Source organism: Meriones unguiculatus, chromosome 15 (assembly GCF_030254825.1).
Source record: "Meriones unguiculatus strain TT.TT164.6M chromosome 15, Bangor_MerUng_6.1, whole genome shotgun sequence".
In the NCBI taxonomy this organism is placed as follows: domain Eukaryota; kingdom Metazoa; phylum Chordata; class Mammalia; order Rodentia; family Muridae; genus Meriones; species Meriones unguiculatus.
Genome location: NC_083362.1, coordinates 15,720,585 through 15,741,721, shown reverse-complemented (window position 1 = coordinate 15,741,721; position 21,137 = coordinate 15,720,585). Strand labels below are relative to the sequence as shown.

General features: G+C 46.3%; 1 protein-coding gene across 1 annotated transcript in view; it reads right to left on the bottom strand.

The window, feature by feature from the left end:
• Positions 1-21,137, bottom strand: part of Rab31 (RAB31, member RAS oncogene family) — a 109,945-nt gene that overhangs the window by 20,809 nt on the left and 67,999 nt on the right. Inside the window, exons 4-5 of the mRNA XM_021653540.2 lie at positions 17,654-17,725; positions 16,068-16,174 (exon numbers count right to left, since the gene is read on the bottom strand). Coding sequence (XP_021509215.1) covers positions 16,068-16,174; positions 17,654-17,725 — 179 coding nt within the window. The remainder of the gene's footprint in view (positions 1-16,067; positions 16,175-17,653; positions 17,726-21,137) is intronic.

Here is a 21,137-nt window from a genome sequence, read left to right as displayed (position 1 = left end):
TGAGAAGCAATGATACTCCATAGCTCTAAGCACACTTGAAATCCAGACTGTGGGTTTTAATACAGGAACCGGGCTTTTGGGGGAAAAAAAAATACACACAAGACAAGCCTAGAGCAACTTCCTCCTAGGCAACAAAGAAAGAAGTCATCCTTCAGGACACAAGAGCCAACAGGGATGGACTCCTAGTGGCTAAAACTGGAATAGTTTGATCAAAAAACCAAATGGCTGCTTTCTGACAGAGTATAAAAGAAAGCTAGTCCACCAGACCATTATAGATCTTTAGCCATACTGTTACAACTTCTTTGGGATCAAAAAGTACTAGCTAAAGATTACAGAACCAACACAAGCCCATATCACTTCCCAAGACTAAAGCTGTATGAATGAGGTCAGGTGGTGCTGACGTAAGAATGTACAAGTATGCTGCAGAGCAGAATATCCACCTAGAAACAGATCTCTATACTCTACACACTACTTCTAAGTCTGCGAAGGATAGTTAGCAGGGAGGGCCCCATCGCCAAGCTGAGGGTTACCAGAAGGTTTCTATTAAGAAAAAGGCTATAATGGGGAAAAGTTGGCAAATCATCTTCCATCAAACAGTAAGGAAGTGATGATGATGATGCAGCAAGACACAAGATAAAGTGGAAAGATAAGACCTAACCCCGAAGAAAAGAGAGAGAGAGAGTGTGTGTGTGTGTGTGTGCAGCATGTGTGCCTGTGAGCAGGTGGAGGCCAGGGGTTAAAGTCAGACGTCAGATGTCCTCCTTAATCTGCCACTGTGTCATTTGATACAAGGTCTTTCGTTGAACCACGTGCTCACCCATTGGCTAGTCCCTCTGGCCAGTGAGCGCCACGGATCTTCTTGTCTCCTTTTCCTCCAACCCCCACAACTAGTGTTACCACCGATAGGCTGCAACCGTGCCTAGTTGTTCCTTTTTCTAACCTGGGTGTTAGAGATCTGAACTCAGGTCCCATACCTCTACAGCACTCACCTTACCGCCTGAGCACTTCTCCCGCCCGGTGAAGAAGGTATTTTAAAATTTTACTTATTTCATGAATATGAGTGCTCTACCTGCATGTACACCTGTGTGCCAGAAGAGGGCATCAGATCCCAGTATAGGTATAGATAGATGGTCATGAGCCACCATGTGGTTGCCAGGAATTGAACTCAGGACCTCTGGAAGAGCAGCCAGCTCTTAACCACTGAGCCATCTCTCCAGCCCTGTAGAAGATTGAAACACGTGCTAAAAACAAAGGAACACCATTGAGTACATGCACTTTAAAACTCATAATAAAAGAGATCAACATTAACCACTCAATAGAAAAACCTGGTAATGGTTTGAAGAGACACCTCGCATAGGAGCAGACTTTAGCGGACAGCAGATACATGACAAGTTGCCCAGGACACTGTTAACAAGGGAAATGTGGACTGAAATTCCTATCAGATCTCCCTACACACTTGAAGCCTCACAAGCCTCAGCCAGGACAAGCAGTCTCGGAGCTGCTGGTGCCTGCCCTGAAAAAAGCTGGTGTTACCCTGTAACGCCGAGCACACACATCCGGGAGACAGCAATTAAACTGCTACGCTTTGCAGCCTAGAGACATGCTTGATCACAGCACCGAGAGATGCGGCTGAGGCTGCCCGACCAATGTTCAAAACAACCCACGTCAGGAATGAGCTGGTGTGGCCAGCAGTAGGACGGGGGGACTCATAAAACAGAGCCACGTTCAGACAGCAGAGGACAGCTGGCAGGCATTCACGGGGTGATGCTCACCAGCTGATTATGAGCAGGAAGCCCATCGTCATACGACAAAACATTATCCCACCTGAAAGCAGGCAAGTCTAAACAAGGAAGGGTTGAGAAATACAGACACAGATGTAGCAAACGTAAGGGAAACAAAGCTTGATAACAGAGACAGGACAGTAGAGACAAGTGGCTAGAGCCAGAGAGGGAGGCTGCTTTTTTTTTTAACATGTCATTCTTTAAATACATTCTTTCAATACAGTGTTCTATAGATTCTTCTTTAAGAACACTCCAAAACTGAAGACAGAGATTCCAGATGTGTTCTCTGGGCCCACCGGAGCGCCATGACCAGCGATTTCCCTCCTGCTTTGGCAGCAGCAGAGGCTAGACCACGGCACCTTGAGCACAGGGCACACTCTGTGACAGCTACTTTGCCGCATCATCTCACGTGAGAAGAGCGCCGGAGGCTTGAAGGAGTGTCTGGGCTTCTTATTGTTTTGTTGTTAGTTTTTGGCTCTGTGTTTTTGGCGTTTAGAATACATTGGATTTAAAAAAAAAAAAAAACCTTATTATAAATATCTTTGACCCATTCAAGACTAGGGTAGCTTTTAAGGTCGCACGTAAAGAAATCAAGCATTTAATTTTAGTGAGATGTTTAATTCCAAATATAAATATACGGAAATAAAATTTCTTAGAAAAAAAATGTTTGCTTGGTATACTTCAAAGAGGGCTGAGGACACGGTGGTGATGAGAGTCGCCTATCCTGTGAATATTTTTAATCTTCTGGAAACGTCAGTCTGTTAAAATGTAAAATGACTGGGTCACTGCCCTCGCTGGGGTGGCCTATGGGGAGTTCTGGGGTACAGGAGGTCCCCTTTGTAGCTCTTGACTGCACAGGAAGCTTTGGTCGTGGCAAGCTTACTGGGGACCCGGACATGCCTCCCTCAGCAAACCTCAAGGTTGGCAAACTGGTTTTATATCTTGACCTGGCAGTGTCTGCTGTCACACAGTGATAAAGAGGAGCCCCAGGCCAGTTGCAGGTCAGGAGAGGACAGTGTCCCGGCTGCCAGGCAATGGCTATGGCAGGTCTGAGGGAGGCAGGAGGTAGGAGCCATGCTGACTCAGCACCGAAGGCCTGGCTAGTCAGCATGATGTCCAGACTCCTTCCATCTTTCCCCACCTGGATGGCACCACGCTCACACGATGTTCTCCATGACACCTCTCCGATCACACCAGCCAAGCTCACCCCCACCTCTGGCACTGGGAGGGAAATTTCTGGAATTTCCTCCTACCCAGACCATCCCATCTGACCCCTCCTCTCATAGGACTCACCCATCAGAGCCCTGCAGAGGTACACCATACCCCAGCCCTGTCCTAGTCAGGCTATGTGATGTGGATGTACCCTCTCCTAGGTCCCTCTGTCTGTCCGGACGTCGCCCTTGTACTGTTGTGAGGGAAGGGAAGGCAGGAGCAAATGCAGTCTTGTATTTCCTGTGAGCTACGTCTCTGCCTCCTCTCCAGTCTCCAAACAGCTCTCTGAGACCTCCTGTCCTTTGCTCAGAGCTCCCACGGGACTCTGCTGCACGCAGAATCACCGCTTTATTCCCCATGTCACTGTTGCTGGGTGACTTCCCACTGACACCCCTTGTATGATAAAATGAACCTGGTCGGGTACTGGGCCTCCTCCCTTCCCTTCTCGCCAGCCTCTCCACAGGATCCTCCATCTCTCTTGGCTTCTGACTGAATTGTTCTGCTTGGCCTCCAGCTACCTCCAGCAATCTGCTCTAATCTCCTGGATCCTTCTCATTCTCTGGCTCATTCTGTCTTCACCTGAGTCTCCTCTCTCTGTAACCTGTCCATTACTGTCGCTGTAAAACTTTTCTCCTCTCTCTGCATTGCCCCTTAAGTAGCTTCCCTTTCCTCTCTCTTCTCATGAAAGTTGCTTTCTCTGTGACTATTTTTGCCACTCAATTAGACAGCACTTTCAAACATGGGCCCTTCCTTCTACTAACTAACTTTACCTCCATTGTTTGGAAAGAAAGGCATGTATCACCACGCCTGGACCTAAGCGCGTCTCTATCTGACGCTCTATACCAGGCTGGCCTTGAACTCAGATCTGCTTGCTTCTGTCTCCTTTTTGTATTCCAGCCAGATCACACAGACCTAGAAAATCTTTTGTTGCAGATGCAAACATGTTTTTGTTTTGATCCCAGGTGTGGAATGTGGGGCTGATTTAGATGGTCCACAGCAGCAGATTTTTTTGCCTCCTGAAGCTCTGAAAGGGGCCCTTTGCCAGCTGCAGAGAGTTTAATTCTGAGGACTCTGGAGAGGGAATAAATGCCAGAGCCCAGAGAGAGAAAAGGAGCTCCAGGAACGACAGCTACTGGTCCCCCACCCCCCATGCTGCTCCTGGTTGCCATTGAGAAGCTGGGTGAGAAGTTGGAGATAGCCTGAATCCAAGATGAGACTTTTCACAATGGCCCTAACCAACAGGAAGAAGCTAAAGAGAGCTCTGCTCCCTGTCCCCACTAACCTTCTTCCTCTCCTCCCTGGTGTTGGGAAAGATTGGGGTGGAAAGGGGAGAAATAAGAAACCCAAAATAAAATAGTATAAAAAGTAACACATACAACCTTTGGATGTGACCTCTTGCCAAAGCAGCCATGTTCTGAATTAACACGCCTCTCTACAACCATCACCATCACCAGAGTAGCAGATGTGAGCAGCTCTACCTGGCTTTTACGAGGGGCCTGAACTCAAGCCTTCATGTTTGTATAGCAAGAAGTCTATCCATGGATCTGTCTCTCTAGCCCCACCTTAGTGTCTGTCCTCAACTGTCACCTCAGCTGTCGTCCCCAGGAAGGCCAACCATCTCATTTCAGATGCGTCTGTTACTGTCCAGAAGGCTCTAATTCGGCTAGACGGGCCAGGGCTCTCCAGCGATCTGCCTGTATTGCCTCTCCGACCGTGAGGCTGCAAGTGCCTGCCTTGACACCTGGCATTCCCGCATGGGATCTGGGGATGGAAGCCAAGTCTTCGTGCTGGCAAGGCCTGTGCTCCACTGAGTGAACCATCACCCTGGCCCTCTCACTTTCTCTTTCAAATGACACAAAATCTCTGGGACTGGACTGGCTTTCAGAATCAAAATTCCTCACACGTTCGCTATGGATTCAGCTTATTTTACTCTTTTACGATCTTGCCAACATTCAAGTGTCTCCCTTCTTCGCCTTCCTAGAAGGCTACGCTGTACCCTTCCTGGGCTCCCCAGACTCAATCAAAGGAAGATTCCTTTTCTGTCTAGAGCCCATCTGCCTGGCTGGGGTCAGGGATGCCTCGAATGAGCCCGGGGCCAAATGCCTCCTGCTGTGCACATGTGCCAGCTTCTGCCATTCTGACCAGTTTCCTCTCAGCGTCTTGTGTCATCTCAGCAGAGCGAGGTTTGTTAAAATTACTTTAGTCTTTGGCGGTTTCACACACGTATAGAATGAATTCTGACCACATCCATCGCTCCACCCTCTCTCGTCCTCCCCCACCCCCGGCCCATCACCCTCTTCCTCCTACCAAGTCCCCATCCCATTTTAATGCCATTATGTTGTTTTCCTTTGCGCCTCACTGCGTTTCTGCAGGCTCCCCCATATGGGAATAGGCGTGAGGCTTTCCATGAGCAAACTCACTCGTGACTACCGCACTGAAGACAATACTTCCTTTCCCCCAGCAGGCCCTGCACTGCCATGGGGCAGACATCCACGTGTCCCTCCCCATCGATGGCTGAATGGTTCACGGCTCAGTTTTCTACCAGCAACTGCAGCGGCTGTGAGCACAAGTGCCACCGCCATGCCACGCCCTGAAGAGGGATGCTTCACTGCGGTTCTGGACCTCTTGTTCTTTCCACCCCTCAGTAGAGGCAGGTTTTCATTTAGGGAATCTTCCAGGCAAGTTAGGGACATCTTCCTGAACTGCCTGGGCCTTCCACCCTGAGGAGCAGGACAGGCCTTTAAGACAGGCTGAGCCGCCCTAAGCCACACACCCCAAAATCTCACAAGTCAGAAGCTTTTCTGAACAGAGACACGGTAAGTGGAAAACTCAATCCCACAGAACTTTACACACAAGAAACCTATTTTACAGTTTTGTACAAAATTACTTTCTGGCTGTGTTTCTGGGGTATGTGCATTTAGATTTAGGTTCCATCCCCAAGACAGCTCTTTACCTGTATGAGAATAATTCTGAAATCTGAACTCCAAAGTGCCCTGGTCCTAGGTATTTTGGATAAGGGCCACTTAACCTCTCCTGTCCTCTAGGCTGCACACGCACAGGATGCACACTGACAAGGAACTGTGCCTCTCCTGCCCATCCCTCTGCTCTGGATGCCTCAGGTGGCATCTGCCAGATTCACACTAAACCCACTTCCATCCCAGCATACTCTCAAAACATGCTGTGCACAGCTCCTCTGAAGGGCGAGCAAGCTTACACCACCAATGTCTGTTAGATGATATCATTAGATCATTTATACACGCACACACAGAGACAGAGATAGAGACAGATGACAGACAGACAGACAGAGAGAAGTTCTTTGTACTGTCCTTCTGTAACTCCCACCAAAATACCCAGTTTTCTGGGAATTAGAGAAGAGCAAAGCCCTTTGGGATTAGAGTAAAATGAGGTCAGGCTTGGAATAAGGTCTGAGACCTGGAGATTTGGCTCACTCCCTGGAAGAGTCATGCCAGCAGGCAGAATCTGGAGCAGCCAGATTGGCTAGCCAACTGCTTGATTCTCCTGCCACACAGAGCTCTCCACAAGTGGATGCCCACTGGGTTCCCAGGCCCTGTCACTTGCCAGACTATTTCTGTCTCAGGGAGACACACATATTCTGGACAAAGACCAACACAGCAGGCTTCCCCCTTTCTTCTTTTAGAGTTTTTTTTCCGCGTGGTCATGGTACATGCGTGCTCGTGTGTATGTGTGTGTGTGTCTCAGAGAATCAAACTCTGTGTCTCAAATAAACTAGGAGAGTACTTTAAGTGCTGGCTTTAAACAATATTATCCTGTATTTCTTTTATACCCTGTGTGTTCAGGATGGCCAACTTAATCATTTCACTCAGTTTGCTGGCAAAATGTCAGTCAGTAATATGCATATTATTTACCACTATGGTTTTTTCATCTAAATCAAAGTTTTATGTGCCGAAAATTCCATTGATATCATTATAAACTCACATGCACTTACAAGAAATAATATGCTAAGGTGGTTAGAGATGGTTAGGTCAGAAAGGATGGCCTGCGCAAGAACGGGGCCTGTGTTGGATCCCCATACCTATGTTAAAAGGAAAGAAAAGGGTGGTTACGGCAGTGTGTACCTCTAAGTCCGGCACTGGGCAGGCAGACAGAGGGAGATCCCAGACCCCAGTTGAGTTAAACTGGTGAGAAATCTTGTATTAAAAGCAAGTTAGGAGGCTGGAGAGATGGCTCAGTTAAGAGCACTGGCTGCTTTTCCCAGGCTTCCTGAGTTCAATTTCCAGCAACCACATGGTAGCTCACAACCATCTAGAATGTGAACTGATGCCCTCTTCTGGCATGCAGGTGTAAATGCAGATCGAGCACTCATATACATAAAATAAATAAATCTTTTTAAGAAAAGAAAGAAAACAAGCCAGTGAGTGACACTCCATCCTGATGTCTGTCCCCTCCCTGCACACACACACACACACACACACACACACACACACACACACACACAATCACTATCTTAAGGCAGCGGTAATCTTCTGTATTCCCAGAAGTTCAAGGCCATCCTGAGCTACACAGTGGAATTCTATAAGGGAGGGATCAAGCTGGCTCAGGGGTAAAGGTGTCTGCTGCCAAACCTGACGGTCTGAATTCCATCTCTGGAGGGCTGAAGGGGAGAACAAATTCCCTCACATAACCTTCTGACCTCCACGAATGCATCCTTGCCCTCTACCCTAAGTAAATAAAGAGAAGAAGAAGAGGAGGAGGAAGAAGGTGATGACAATGTGGTGGCACATATCCATTATCTCAGCACTCAGGAGACAGAGGCAGGAAGATGAATTCAAGGTCATCATTAGCTACATAGTGAGTTAAGGCCAGCCTAGGCTACATGAAACCCTGTCACACACACACACACACACACACACACACACACACACACACACAAGCTACATTTTTCAAACTATCCCATAAGATTGCAAACAAAATTTAACACTGATGTGATTTTTTTTTTATGTACATTGGTGTTTATCTGCATGCGTGTCAGATCCCCTGGAATAAGAGTTACAGACAGTTGTGAGCTGCCACTTGGGTGCTGGGAATTGAACCTGGGTCCTCTGGAAGAAGAGTCAGTGCTCTTAACCACTGAGCCATCTCCAGCTCCCACTAAGTGTTCTTAATCAAACTGCCCAGGTCTACTTATAGTCTCTTGTTTTCATAGTGTGTACTAATTTCTTCCAAATTGAAACATTTCATCTTGAAAGGAGGCTCTTTTAAGACTCATGAAGTAAAGAGACAACTTCTAAGTGTCAAAGGAACTTTCATTCTCCAGGTCCAGTTGTCTGGGAGTCTAAGTTCCTCCTTCTGCTAACCTAGGCCTATTCCAAAAAGCTTTTAGCCTCGGTACAAGCTAACCTGGGCCTAGAATGTTTTCAGCCTCTGAGGCTTACTGCTTAGTAAGCTCACCCTTTCTTGTTCTTACTGGCTCTAAAGCTGGCTGCTTCAACTCAACTGTTCTGGCTCAAACTCCTCGCACAGGTGACTTACTCAATTTGCCTTCTCTCTTGGCCCTTGGATTGTTCTGGTTGGCCTCAAACTAACTCCAGCCATCTGCTCTAATCTTCTGGCTCCTTCTCATTCTTGTTCTGTCTCATCCAACTTCTCTCTGTAACCTGTCTCTCTACTACTGTCCAAGTAAAACTGTCTCCTCTCTCTCTGCATTGCTCCTTAAGCAGCTTCCTTTTCCCCTCTCTTCTCCTGAGTGTGGGCATATCCTATGCTGTCAAGCCTTTCTCTGATTTGTCACTGTTTCTGCCACTCAGTTAGACATCACTTTCAAACATGGGTGCTCCCTTCTACAAACTAAATTTACATTCATTGCTTAGGATTAAAGGTGTGCCACCACACCTGAACCTAAGGGTTTTTTGTTTTTTGTTTTTTTAAACTGAAACTTGCTCTATACCAGGCTGGCCTTGAACTCAGATCTGCTTGCCTCTGTGTCCTGGTGTGTTTGTATTCCAGCCGGATCACACAGACCTAGAAGGTCTTTGGATGTGATCTCTTACCAGAATAGCCTTGTCCTGAATTAATGTTCCTCTACACATAAGTCTCAGAAAGTCCCTGAAACTAACCAGGTATGCAAGGCCTCTCCTCCCCCAAGGGTAGTAGCCAAGCTGCCTGGACTAGCCATTTCACCTGAGCTGCATGAAAGTCAGTGTGTTCCCGGGTTCCAGCTTTTTTGAGTCACCATCCATGCTTGTGTGGGCTTTCAGTGACAAAGCTGCCTTTGGATCATCCTTGCCCCTATAACTAACCCCTCAACAATACTCCTGTAAGTGACCCCAATAAAGCCATTGGTTCACCAGGCTGGGTATGGTGGTAGCGTTCCTTCAGCCTGCCATCAATTCTCTATGTGAAGTGTTCAGGGTTCCTCGGGAATAGTGTCACAGAACAGTGTGCGTGTATCAAGTTCCGTAGTTTCACCTCCTGCCTTAGGTTCGTGGGTAGCTCCACTCAGGCGGGCTTTCTACAACCAGAACAACCCTCTCCTTCACGGCCATGAAACGTAATGTCTAGCAACCACTCCTAATGCTAAGGTTTTTTTTTTTTTCTTATTTAAAATGTGGCAAATGGAATCATACACAGTGAAATGTTTGGGATTGGATTCTGCTCTGGCTTAGATTTGAATCGTCTCTCAAAGGAGGTCCTTGTGTTAAGGCCTGAGATCCACATCACTGATTTTGGAGGTGGTGTCTACTCTAGGTGAAGCCTCCTGAGAGAGATTAGGAAGCTTGGGTCTCTCTCATCCCCACAACCATGAGGTGAATGTGTTGCTTTGCCACACACTCCCACTCTAACGCGTCATCACAAGCCCAAAGCTGAGGGGCCAACCAACCACAGACTGAACTCCCCAACGCTGTGAGTTAAAATAAGCCTTTCCTCCCTGTACTGACTTGTGTTAGGCATTTGTTATAGCAATGAAGAGCTCTCTCACAGCTTTATTCACTCAGCTCGATTCTGTCAAGATTCATCTAACTTGCAGTCTGTCTGCTTTTACAACTGAGCAGTAGTCCACAGAGTGAATGCATCACAATCTGTTTAGCCAGACAGTTGCTCAAGGACATCGGGGCTAACTGCAGTTTGGAGAGTTTGGAGCTGCTACCCCCAAAATCCCAGGAAGATTCATGCATAGGTTTTGTGTGAACACAAATTTCAGCTCTCTGTGGTGTGGCTGCTTTGTTAGATGCAGGTTTGGTTTCCCCAAGAGACTTGTTTAGTGCTTCAACAAAACACCGTGACCAAAAAGCAAGATGGAGAGGAAAGGGTTTTATTCAGCTTACACTTCTGTTCATCACTGAAGAAAGTCAGGACAGGAACTCAATCGGGGCAGGAACCTGGAGGCAGGAGCTGATGCAGAAGCCATGGAGGGGTGCTGCTTACTGGCTTGCTCCCCATGGCTTGCTCAGCCTGCTTTCTTGTAGACCTCAGGACCACCAGCCCAGGGATGCCAGCACCCATAATGAGCTGGCCCTCCCCCATTGATCACTAATTGAGAAAATGCCTTACAGCTGGATCCCATGAAGATGTTTCCTCAACTGGGGCTCCTTCCTCTCGGTGACTTTGAACTTAAGTTGACACATAAAAACCCGCCTGTACAAGCCTGCTGAACTGCTTCATGGTTTGGCTCTGCCTGCTAGCTCTGTTTTCCCCTCACACCAGGCCTGCACCAATGCCTGGCTATATCCTTGGTAACATTGTATTAATTACTATCGTTAGATAGTATTAATATTAAATATGATGGTGCCTGTGTGCAGGTGCACACACAGCTCAGTGTTTGTGGAGGCTAAAGAACAGCTTTCAAGAGCTGGTTATCTCCTTCCACAGAGGGTTCCAAGGACGGATTCAGATTTTCACAGCGTGTTTTAATTTGCTGAGTCATCTTGCCAGCCCCTCACCAACACTGAGGACTGGCTCTGTTTTTCACTTAGCCATTCTGAAAGGTCAATAATGAAGTAGAACATCTCTCCATCTTTGTTCTTTAGCTTCGTATCCTTTTACCCATTTCCAGTTGGGATCTTTGCCCTTCACATGTGGAGTTCTGAGGGTTCTCTCTAGTCCACGAGCCAATTCTTGTAGGTTAGCTCCAGGATGCTGTGACTCAGCTCAGCAAATAACTTAACAGGGATGATTCGGCCTTGCTCATAGTTTCAGAGGTCTTAGTCCATCACAGCAAGGGCAGTGTAACAGAGTAGGAGAGTTCACATCCTGCCAGCAGGAGGGAAGGAAAGAGGAATCGAGGCAGAGAGCAGAGACACACACAGAGAAAACAAGACAGAGAGGAAGCACAGAGAGAGAGAGAGATGGAGACAAAGAGGGGACAGAAAGAGAGAGAGACAGTGTGTGAGAGAGAAAGAATACTGGAGACTCCGCCTCCTTCCCCTCCTCTAGGCACCCCGCCTGTGGTTCTGCAAGTCTTCCCTGCTCGGTCAATGCTCTGGAAATGCCCTCACAGACAGCTTTACCAGCTGCCTTGGCACTCCTCAGTCCATCACAGTCAAGATTACCCATCACTCCACACTGCAGTTACCGGAACAATTAGTCACCCCAGCGTTTTACAGGGCCTGGGGACCCAGGCTCGGGTCCTCTGGCTTGCACAGGAAGCGCTCTCACCCTCAGGCCATCTCCTTGGCCCTTAAATCTTGTTTTTGCTTACCCAATCCCTGCTAAGATAGCAACAGGAACTTCATTTAAACTTAGAAATCACTTTGGAGAAAACAGACTTTTAACATACTGAGCCTACCAATGGGTGAACACAGTTAAGTCCCTTCATGTTTTTCCAGCCTTATTTGATTTTTCATGAGCATTTGGTAGTTTTCAGCACACACATCCTGTATGTAGCTAATATTTCATTTTGGGAGAATAATTATAAAAGGTATTGTTTTAAATTTCAGTTTCTGCATACTGAGTATTAACAAATAGAAATGTACTTGAGTCTTCTGTGTCTTGTACCCTACTACCTTGCTGGACCTATTTATTAGACATAAGAACTTTCCAGTATGTTTCTTATAATTTTTCCCTGTGCATAATGATATCATAAACATAAGCCAGCATTAAAATTTTTCTAGTAAGTTTTATATTGTGATAATAAATGGATGGACTAGTATCAACTATCACAGGAGGATGAAATTCTAAGAATTAAAATAATTTCATTCTTGGCTTTGTTTTTGTTTTTCAAGACAGGGTTTCTCAGTGGAACGGCCCTGGCTGTCTGGAACTCACACTCTAGACCAGGCTGGCCTTGAACTCACAGAGATTCACCTGCCTCTGCCTCCTTAGTGCTGAGATTAAAGATGTGTGCCCCCACCACCTGGCCAAAAATTTTAATTTTAGCTAAAGCGGTGTTATTTTTCAGAAGGCTACTGCTCTTTCTCTCTGTCTCTCGGTCTCTCTGTCTCTGTTTCTCTGCCTCTCTCTGTCCATGTCTCTGTCTCTTCTCTCTCTCTCTCTCTCTCTCTCTCTCTCTCTCTCTCTCTCTCTCCTTTTTCTTCTTCAAAGGGAGAAAGCAAACATAAAGATATGTGTTCAAGCCAGGCCTAGTGGCTCCTGCTTATAATCTCAGCTACTCAGGAAGGGGACCCAGGAGAATAATGAGTGCAGGGCCTGCCTTAGCTACAGAGTGAGTTCAAAGCTAATTCAGTCAACTTGAGGCTCACGGTCTGTTTAGCCTTCAGCAGGCCTAGCACGCACATGCTCTAAATTCAATCTCTAGTTCCACTAAAACAGATAAATATAAAAAGTGTGTTTAAGACTTGATGGAAGGATGAAGAGCTGGCTCACTGGGGAGAGCACTCCCATATCAAATCTGGAAGCCTGGCCTGTGCACACCTGTCGTGACAGGCCAGCCCATGTGTAAGCCCAGCACTTGAGAGGCGGGAGGCCTACCAAGGGCAGGCCAGCTCACTCTGCCAGCGGAACTGGCCAGTGCTGAGTTCAGCAAACAGCCGGCTCCAGTGTGTACAGTCAAGGAAAACACCTGCCATCAACTTCTCACCTCCGCATGCACTTGCACACATGTAAACAAGTATACACATATGTATGACGTGTATACACACCACAGACACTAGCAAAAAACAAACAAACAAACACCTTACTGGCCTGAGGCTTCCACAGAACATTCTCTAGGCCATAAAACAACCTCAAGAAACTCACCCAGAGCTGGCAAGGTGGCTTTGTTGGTAAAGGTGCTTGCCACCAGGTCTCATGACCTGAGTTCGATCCCCAGGACCCATGTGGGTGACCCAATCACCAGAAATTGCCTCTGACCTCTATAAGCATGCCACAGCAGGCAGATTCATCAACTTCTTTTTAAGAAATAAAAATAAACTCGAGTTTCTCACCGACCTAGTCAGAGGTTTGAACGAGAACTACAAAGGTTATCTATTCTACACTTCAAACACCTATGGCATCCGGAAGAGCTGGATTCGGACCTCACTGAGGCGAAAGAAACGAAGCAGAGAGGCTGGTGTGCCAGCTGGGAAGGGAGGCCCCGAGGCTCCCACATCCTGTGGGGAGAACTGGTTGTGAGTGAGTTGACAATGAGATGGCGGTGTCGTTTGGCAGCTCATCTTTGCTGGGTATGTATGGCGCAGGGCACCCATCAGAATGTCTGCCCAGAACACCCCTGAGCTCACGCTGGCACTGAGAGGCGGCAGCGATCCTGCTTGATCTGCAGACTATGCTGATCTGAGTCTGTCCCTCATCGGGAGCACCCCCCCTCTTGTATTGGCCACGTCTCTTCTGTGGACCACGAGCCCCTAGTCAGGGGAACTAGAAACACAGAGATGGCCTGGCAGCTCTGTGTTCCTGTTCAATCGGAACATCAGGTGGGTTAACACCTTCTCATCCCTCTGTTTCCTAAAATTAATCTCAGTTACATTTCAGCCCCTTGTAGCAAACAGCAGTCCTAGCCCATTCAGCCTGAACTCGATTTCTGCTTCAATTCCAGTCTGTCAGAGTGCAGGTGCACACGCACTCGGGGACTTTCTCTGTCGAAGTTCCTCCTTCCCACCAGGAGGTGTCCGATGAAGGCTCCTCTTTCAGCAAGGCTGACTGTGCCCACCCACCACCCAACGCAGGAAACACCAGCCAAAAAGCTGCCTCAGGATTACAATAAAGAAGGATTATATCTGAACCGAGTTTGGAGAGTTTAAAGACTTGTCCAGCCGCCAGAAAAACAAGCGATTAGGTGGCGTGTTCACAGGCGCAATGTGATACAGCATGTTTGGAAACACAGTGAAGCATGAGTGATTTTCCAAATGCCACTTTAAGGACGTTTGCGAGATCCATTTTCAATGCTTATTTAATTTAGGTTTAATCATATTTAGATATCAAAACCAGAAGCACGCTGTAGCTGTCTTTATGAAAACCAATGATGGGAATTTTCAATGCTTATTTAATTTGGTTTAATCATATTTAGATATCAAAACCAGAAGCACGCTGTAGCTGTCTTTATGAAAACCGACTATGGGAATTCCTGAGAGTTCAGAGCCAAGGGACTAGAGGCAAAAACAAGTTTGCAACAATAGAGCCTCATTAGGGATTTGCCTTCCCAGGGCTTAAGTTACCCACAATCAATTAAATCCAAACGTATCAGATGGAAAATTCCAGAAATAAACAATTCATTACATTTTAAGCAGCACGTATATATTATATTATTACAATCTACTTTATTAGATGCTGATCTTACCGTTTACTGCTATGCCTGATGCATGAAATGAAGTTCATTACAGATTTGCATAGAAAGAAAAACATCATAGCGTACCTAGGGTATGGTGTAATCTATGGTTTCAGATATCTGCTGTAGAGTGGAGTGGGATCCGTCATAGGACAGGGGGACTAACGCAGAACTTTCTGAGGGAGCATTCGTTTCAAAATCGGCCAGCTTAGCAGGCTAGATAAGGTCATCAAGCCTCTAGCGCACCTCTACTCGCTACGGTTTGATTCCGGGCTTTAAGTGGGTTCCCCAAGGCTCAGAGCCAGAAGCATGGCGGAAGAATGGGGTCACGGTGGGGACCACCCTCAGAAAGGATCAGTATAGTTCTCACAGCACTTTACGTAGTTCCTGCAGGAAAGGGTTGTTATGGGCTGGGGAGATGGCTCAGTGGTTAAGAGCGCTGGCCACTCTAACAGAGGTCCTAAGTTCAATTCCCAGCAACCACATACATGGTGCCTCTCAACCAGCTATAATGACATCTGGTGCCCTCCTCTGGTGAGCAGGCAAACATGCAGGCAGAATACTATATACATAATAAAGAAACAAACAAATAATTTTTTTTTTAAAAGATGGGTTGTTGTGAAAAGAGAGGCATTGGCCCTTGAACCTCTTTGGGTCCCTGACTCACCGAGTGGTCACTTCTACAGATAGTCTCCATTTATTTCCCTTCTACTTCTCTACCATGTTATACTATAGAATAGTCACCAGTGCTCCAACATGGAAACTCCAGGCAAAACGCAACGAACTTCTTTTCTTTACAAAAACCCAGCTTGGGTATTCCGATCAAACAGTTAGAAAAAGGACTAAGACATAGGGTCAAGGAAGTCCCATAAGCCATTGCCAGTGTGATTAAAATGTATCACACCCAGATATTATATCAGAATAACAACGTTTTACAGACTGGACCACATCCTTAGCTTCAAATCTTAAACATGTGGGAAATATCAAGGCTCCTCATGTGCACTTGCTCATGAAAGTATTGCTTAAATTATATTGGTTGTAATGTTAATAAGAAGAAAAAGGTAAAACAATCGAGTGTGACAATACAGAGCTATAAACGCAGCTGTGCTGTACATAGGGATTTGGTTTCATAGTCATCATTGCAGGAGCCATCAGGTTTACATCATCTCCTGTAATTCCACTCTGGTAGAATACTACCACACTGACTAATACGAGTGAGGGGCCAACAGTTAAACCATTATACAGAAAGCACAGGCATAAGCAAAGGCGTAATTCTATTTCAGTCAGAGACATTTGGGGTGAGAGATGTGAAACACACACACACACACACACACACACACACACACACACACAGAGATATCTGAAATGTGCCTTACCTAATATCTGAGAGGTCGCACTTGTTCCCAGCAATCGCCATCACAATGTTTTCGGGGCCGTGCTCTTTCAGCTCCTTAACCCATTTTTTCAAGGTATGAAATGACTCCTAACCAGAAAATAAGATGCGTCAGTGAAAAGACCTGTCAATACATCTCAAACAAGTAAAGATATGAACGCTGTGTAATTCAATGAGAAAAAAATGTTTATGGGGACACTTAGCTAACATTAGTTAAGATGCCTCTTTCAAAGTTTGAGGAAGTTAAGATCACATTAGTAAGCTTCTTCTGTAAGTACCATGACTGGAAATAATAGCCTCTACTCTGTGGGAACCAGGGTATCAGGAGCAAGTGGACACTGGTGAAAAATGCTTGCTTCGGTCCTGCTCGCCCTTCACTCCTAACCTTCCTCTAGGGTGGAGGCCAGCGTGGTGGAAGTGGTCAGAACTCATGGGCTATAACAGCAATGAGTCAGCTAACAGTCAGCATTCCAGAGGGATTGGGGGGCAGAAGAGATGCCATCAAATCAATGAATATACCTCAAAATACATTCCTGTTAATCTGATATGCAGGAGACACATTCCAAGGTTCTGAGTGGACTCCGGAAACTGGCTTGGAACCCAACCCAGAAACAATGTGCCTCTGTCCCCTGAGGGCCTATGGCACAGGTTAAGCAAATGGGCAGGGTAAGATACTAACAGTAACAAAGCAGAATAATCACGATTAAACAACACGTTATTTTAAATGTTTGACTTGTTTCTGGAATGTTAATAGTTTTGGATAGTTGACCTTGGATAACTGGGGCTACAGAAAATCAAAGCACAGATAAATGGGATGTCTGCCTACAAGCACAGACATTTATTTACCTTTTATATACACAAATATTATCTCTGACCTTTGAATGGTGCAACAGAACCACTAACAGAAAATAACCTATGATGATAAAATATGCAGAACTTCAAATAATCTCCAGGAGAGTGCTAACAGGGGTAGAGAGACAGTGCAGCAGTTGAAAACACTTGCTGCTCTTCTGAGACCAGAGTTTGGCTGCCAGCACCCACATGGTGACTCGTAATTATCTGTAACTCCAGCTCCAAAGGATCCAGCGCCCTCCTCTGACCTCTGTGGGAACCAGGCACACACATAGTGTATAATATACATGCAGGCAAAATATCCATACACATAGAATAAAATAAACAGATTAAAAAAAAAAAGCTTTAAAATGAATGCTTAGGTTGAAGAGATGGCTCAGAGATTAAGAGAACTGGCTGCTCTTCCAAAGGTCCTGAGTTCAATTCCCAGCAACCACAGGGCGGCTCATACCATCTATTATAAGATCTGGTGCCCTCTTCTGGTGTGCAGGCAGAATAAATAAATAAATAAATCTTAAAAAATAAAACATGAACTAAGTGCTTATTGCTTTTGTCAATGAGAAGACAAATCAAAGCTGCCTTGTGAGTGAAACACACTGGACACACAGCTTTCACTGTGCTTGCCCACGGCCCCCACACTGCCAAGGGGCCCAGGGTGCTGGCTCACTTGTGGGACAGCCGCCACACGTGGCATCTGAAGTGGGAAGACATTCTTACCTGTTTAGTGATGTCATACACTATGACAGCCGCGGCTGACCCTCGATAGTACATGGGGGCCAGCGAGTGGAACTGTTAAAGAGCAAGCGACAGTTTTAGGCCACGGGGAACAAACAGATTTTAAACAATCCCAAGCCACACGTTAACATTTTATGTTGTGCCATCCCCTCAGGAGCTAGTCTAAATTCCCCCGGACTTCCCCAGGACTTGCATTGAATAATAAATTTCACTCCCCAACTATACACATACTTGTGGTCTATGGACCATGAAATCTCCTCTTGGCCAAAGCCAGATACGGATTAGATCTTAAATGTCGCCGTCCTCTGAATTTTCTTTCTTTTCTCTACTGACCTAGGACAGTCTCATTTGAATTTTGCAGTGGTAAGGGAAAGGTATATTCCTATGAAAGGTGAGGACACTCGACCGTTGCAGGGCCACTGGGAAGGAGCAGGCTACCTGCCCTAAGATGCAGCTGGCTGCCAGCTCTGTCAGGCTCCACTGCCCACACCAAGATCAGCCAGCGGTGGCTGGTTAGATGAGCTTCGTCCTCCACACTGGAAATGTTCAGTATCACTGCCTTCTGGAATCTCTTGTCCTCAAATAAGATGGATTATTCTCTGGATGTACACATTACATGAATGTTTTGAGGGAGGGGCTAGTTTTAATTTTTTTTTTAAATTCAAAAACAGTTCTTTTTTTTTTTTCCTTTTTTTTTTTTTAATTTTTTTTTATCAGTTACATTTTATTAACTCTGTATCCCAGCCGTGTCCCGATCCCTCATTCCCTCCCAGTCCCTCCCTCCCTCCCTCATCTCCACCGTGTCCCTTTCCAAGTCCACTGATAGGGGGGACCTCCTCCCCATTCATCTGATCCTGTTTTATCAGGTATCTTCAGGACTGGCTGCAAAGCCCTCCTCTGTGACCTAACAGGACTGCTCCTCCCTTCGGGGGTGGGGAGACCAAAGAGCCAGTCATTGAGTTCCTGTTAGAAATAGTCCCTGTTCCCCTCACTTTGGGAAACCAATTGGTTACTGAGCTACCACAGGCTACATCTGAGTGGAGGTTCTAGGTTATAACTGGATGTCTACATGCAGAAAAATGAAAATAGATCCATATTTATCACCCTGCACAAAACTAAAGTCAAAGTGGATCAAGGACCTCAACATAAAACCAGATACCCTAAATCAATTGGAAAAAAAAGTGGGGAACAGCCTAGAACTCATTGGCACAGGAGACAACTTCCTGAACAGAACACCAACAGCACAGGCTCTAAGAGCAACAATCAATAAATGGGACCTCATGAAACTGAAGTTTCTGTAAAGCAAAGGATACCGTCATCAAAACAAAACAACTGCCTACAGATTGGGAAAGAATCTTCACTAACCCTTTATCTGACAGAGGACTAATATCCAGTATATACAAAGAACTAAAGAAGCTGAAAAGCAGCAATCCAAGTAATCCAATTAAAAAATGGGGAACAGAGCTAAATAGAGAATTCTCGACAGAGGAATATCGAATGGCAGAAAAACACTTAAAGAAATGCTCATCCTCATTAGCCATCAGGGAAATGCAAATCAAAAACAGTTCTTGGGAAGGGCCAGTAAGTGAAAGAGAGTTCAATGGGGAAATGGAGAAATGATTATATAAGGAACTAGACAAGTTATCAGTAAATATTTAATACTTAATTAACAAAGAGAATGAACTAAAAATGATGAGCTACTTATTAATTTAATAAGCATTAAAAGGCTTTCGGCTCCGTGTTGGGTCTAAGGAGGGAGACACTCTCATCTCCCACGTGGGGATGGTATTCAGTGCTTCCCCACAAAGCCACTGGGAAAGATGTATCAGGCACTAACATGTGCATACCCTTTGACCCCAACATCCATTTCCAGGAAATATATCTAGCGTGACCACCGGGCACAGGAAGACATTCCCCTATGTGGTAATGGAGGTAAAGAGATCGAAAGGCATGAATGTTCCTCGTCGCACTACGTGTGTCCTGGACTGTCCACACAGCTACTGCTCGTCAATGCTCTGACATTTACCAGTGAAGATCATGGGAGGTCAGGGGGAAGGTCATGAAGGTGGGATCCCACGGTAGAGAGGAGGAACGGCCCTTCCTCCATATACAGTATGTGAGGAGACAGAAAGGAGGTTGTCTGCGAACCAGGAACAGGGCCTTCACAAGACATTAAATCCGCCAGTACCGCAATCTACCTCAAAACAGGGAGAAAGAAAGTCTGCTCTTTAAAACACCTGCTCTGCAGCACTCTGTTGTAGCTGAGGCTGACTGAAGCCTCTGTGTAGGGGGGAATGCTCCACAACCGCTGAAATGAAGAGAATATTTATTTTAAAGAAAAACATCCTTTTGATAGGCATTAAGTGAAAGGTGTCTAAAGGCAGTAGAGATGAGAGAACTTAGTGTAAAAAACGCGGACACCAATGAACGAGCGAATACCAGGTCGTCCTCAAAATGTTAGCGGTAGGATTTCCAGTCATTTTTACATGTAAAAGGCTGTGCCATATAAATTTCATGATAATCTTAAGTGAGATGATTTCAGGTTGGATTAAAAATCAAAGCCCGGGGGATGGCTCAGCGGTCAAGGGCACTTGCCACCATGCCTGAAGACCTGCCTTTAATCCCAGGAACCACAGGGTAGAAGGAGAGCGCCAAATCCTACAAGCTGTCCTTCTGACTAGTATTTGTGTGATGGGGCTTGGCTACATGCTACTTTTATTGGACAGAAAGAGGCGAGAGGGAAGAGCGGAAAGATGGAAGATGTAGTTTTTCTGGCAAACAGCAAAACTGTTCTCCATCTTTCTATTTCCTGCATGGCACTTTTCATCAGGATGCTCAAGAGGACCAAGCTTGGAGCCAGGACGCCGCCTTGGAAGGAGGACCACCCAGGAGTTTGGTGGTTTTTCAGCAAGGTGCGTGAGGGAGAGCCGGGCTTACGGCTGAACCGAGATGCGCCCCTCTTTCCTCTGCCCACAAGCACCACTCCAGTCTCACAGCACGAGGCGCCACCCACGCCCTCTCACCGGCACAGAGCTCCCCCGTGTCTGCCATAACCCAAGGCTTCTCCTTCAGCCCACCCTTGGCAACGCACTCCCCGCGAATCAAAACCAGTCAGGATTTCTGTTCAGGGGCGGAAGAGCAAGGCCTGGCTCTGCTGAAGGTGGACGGCATAGAAGGCCGCCTCCCAGCCAACCGTGCGGAATGTGTGCCTACCCCCAACCTGTTTCCAAAACAACCTCCGCTCAAACCTCACTTCCCAGAAGTCAGACACCGACTTCCCTTTGGGCTCTGACGCCAAAAGCTGCCTCTCAAAAGAGCCAATTGCTTGCGGGTCTCATGAATTATTGAAAAGCCTCAGTAAGCAATGCATTAAATGTTCCTCCCTACTCCACAGAGGAATCGCTCTGAAATAAATCTGTTGGTGAAGCCACTTAAAGGACTTTACTGCTGGAGACTCGGGGGTTTT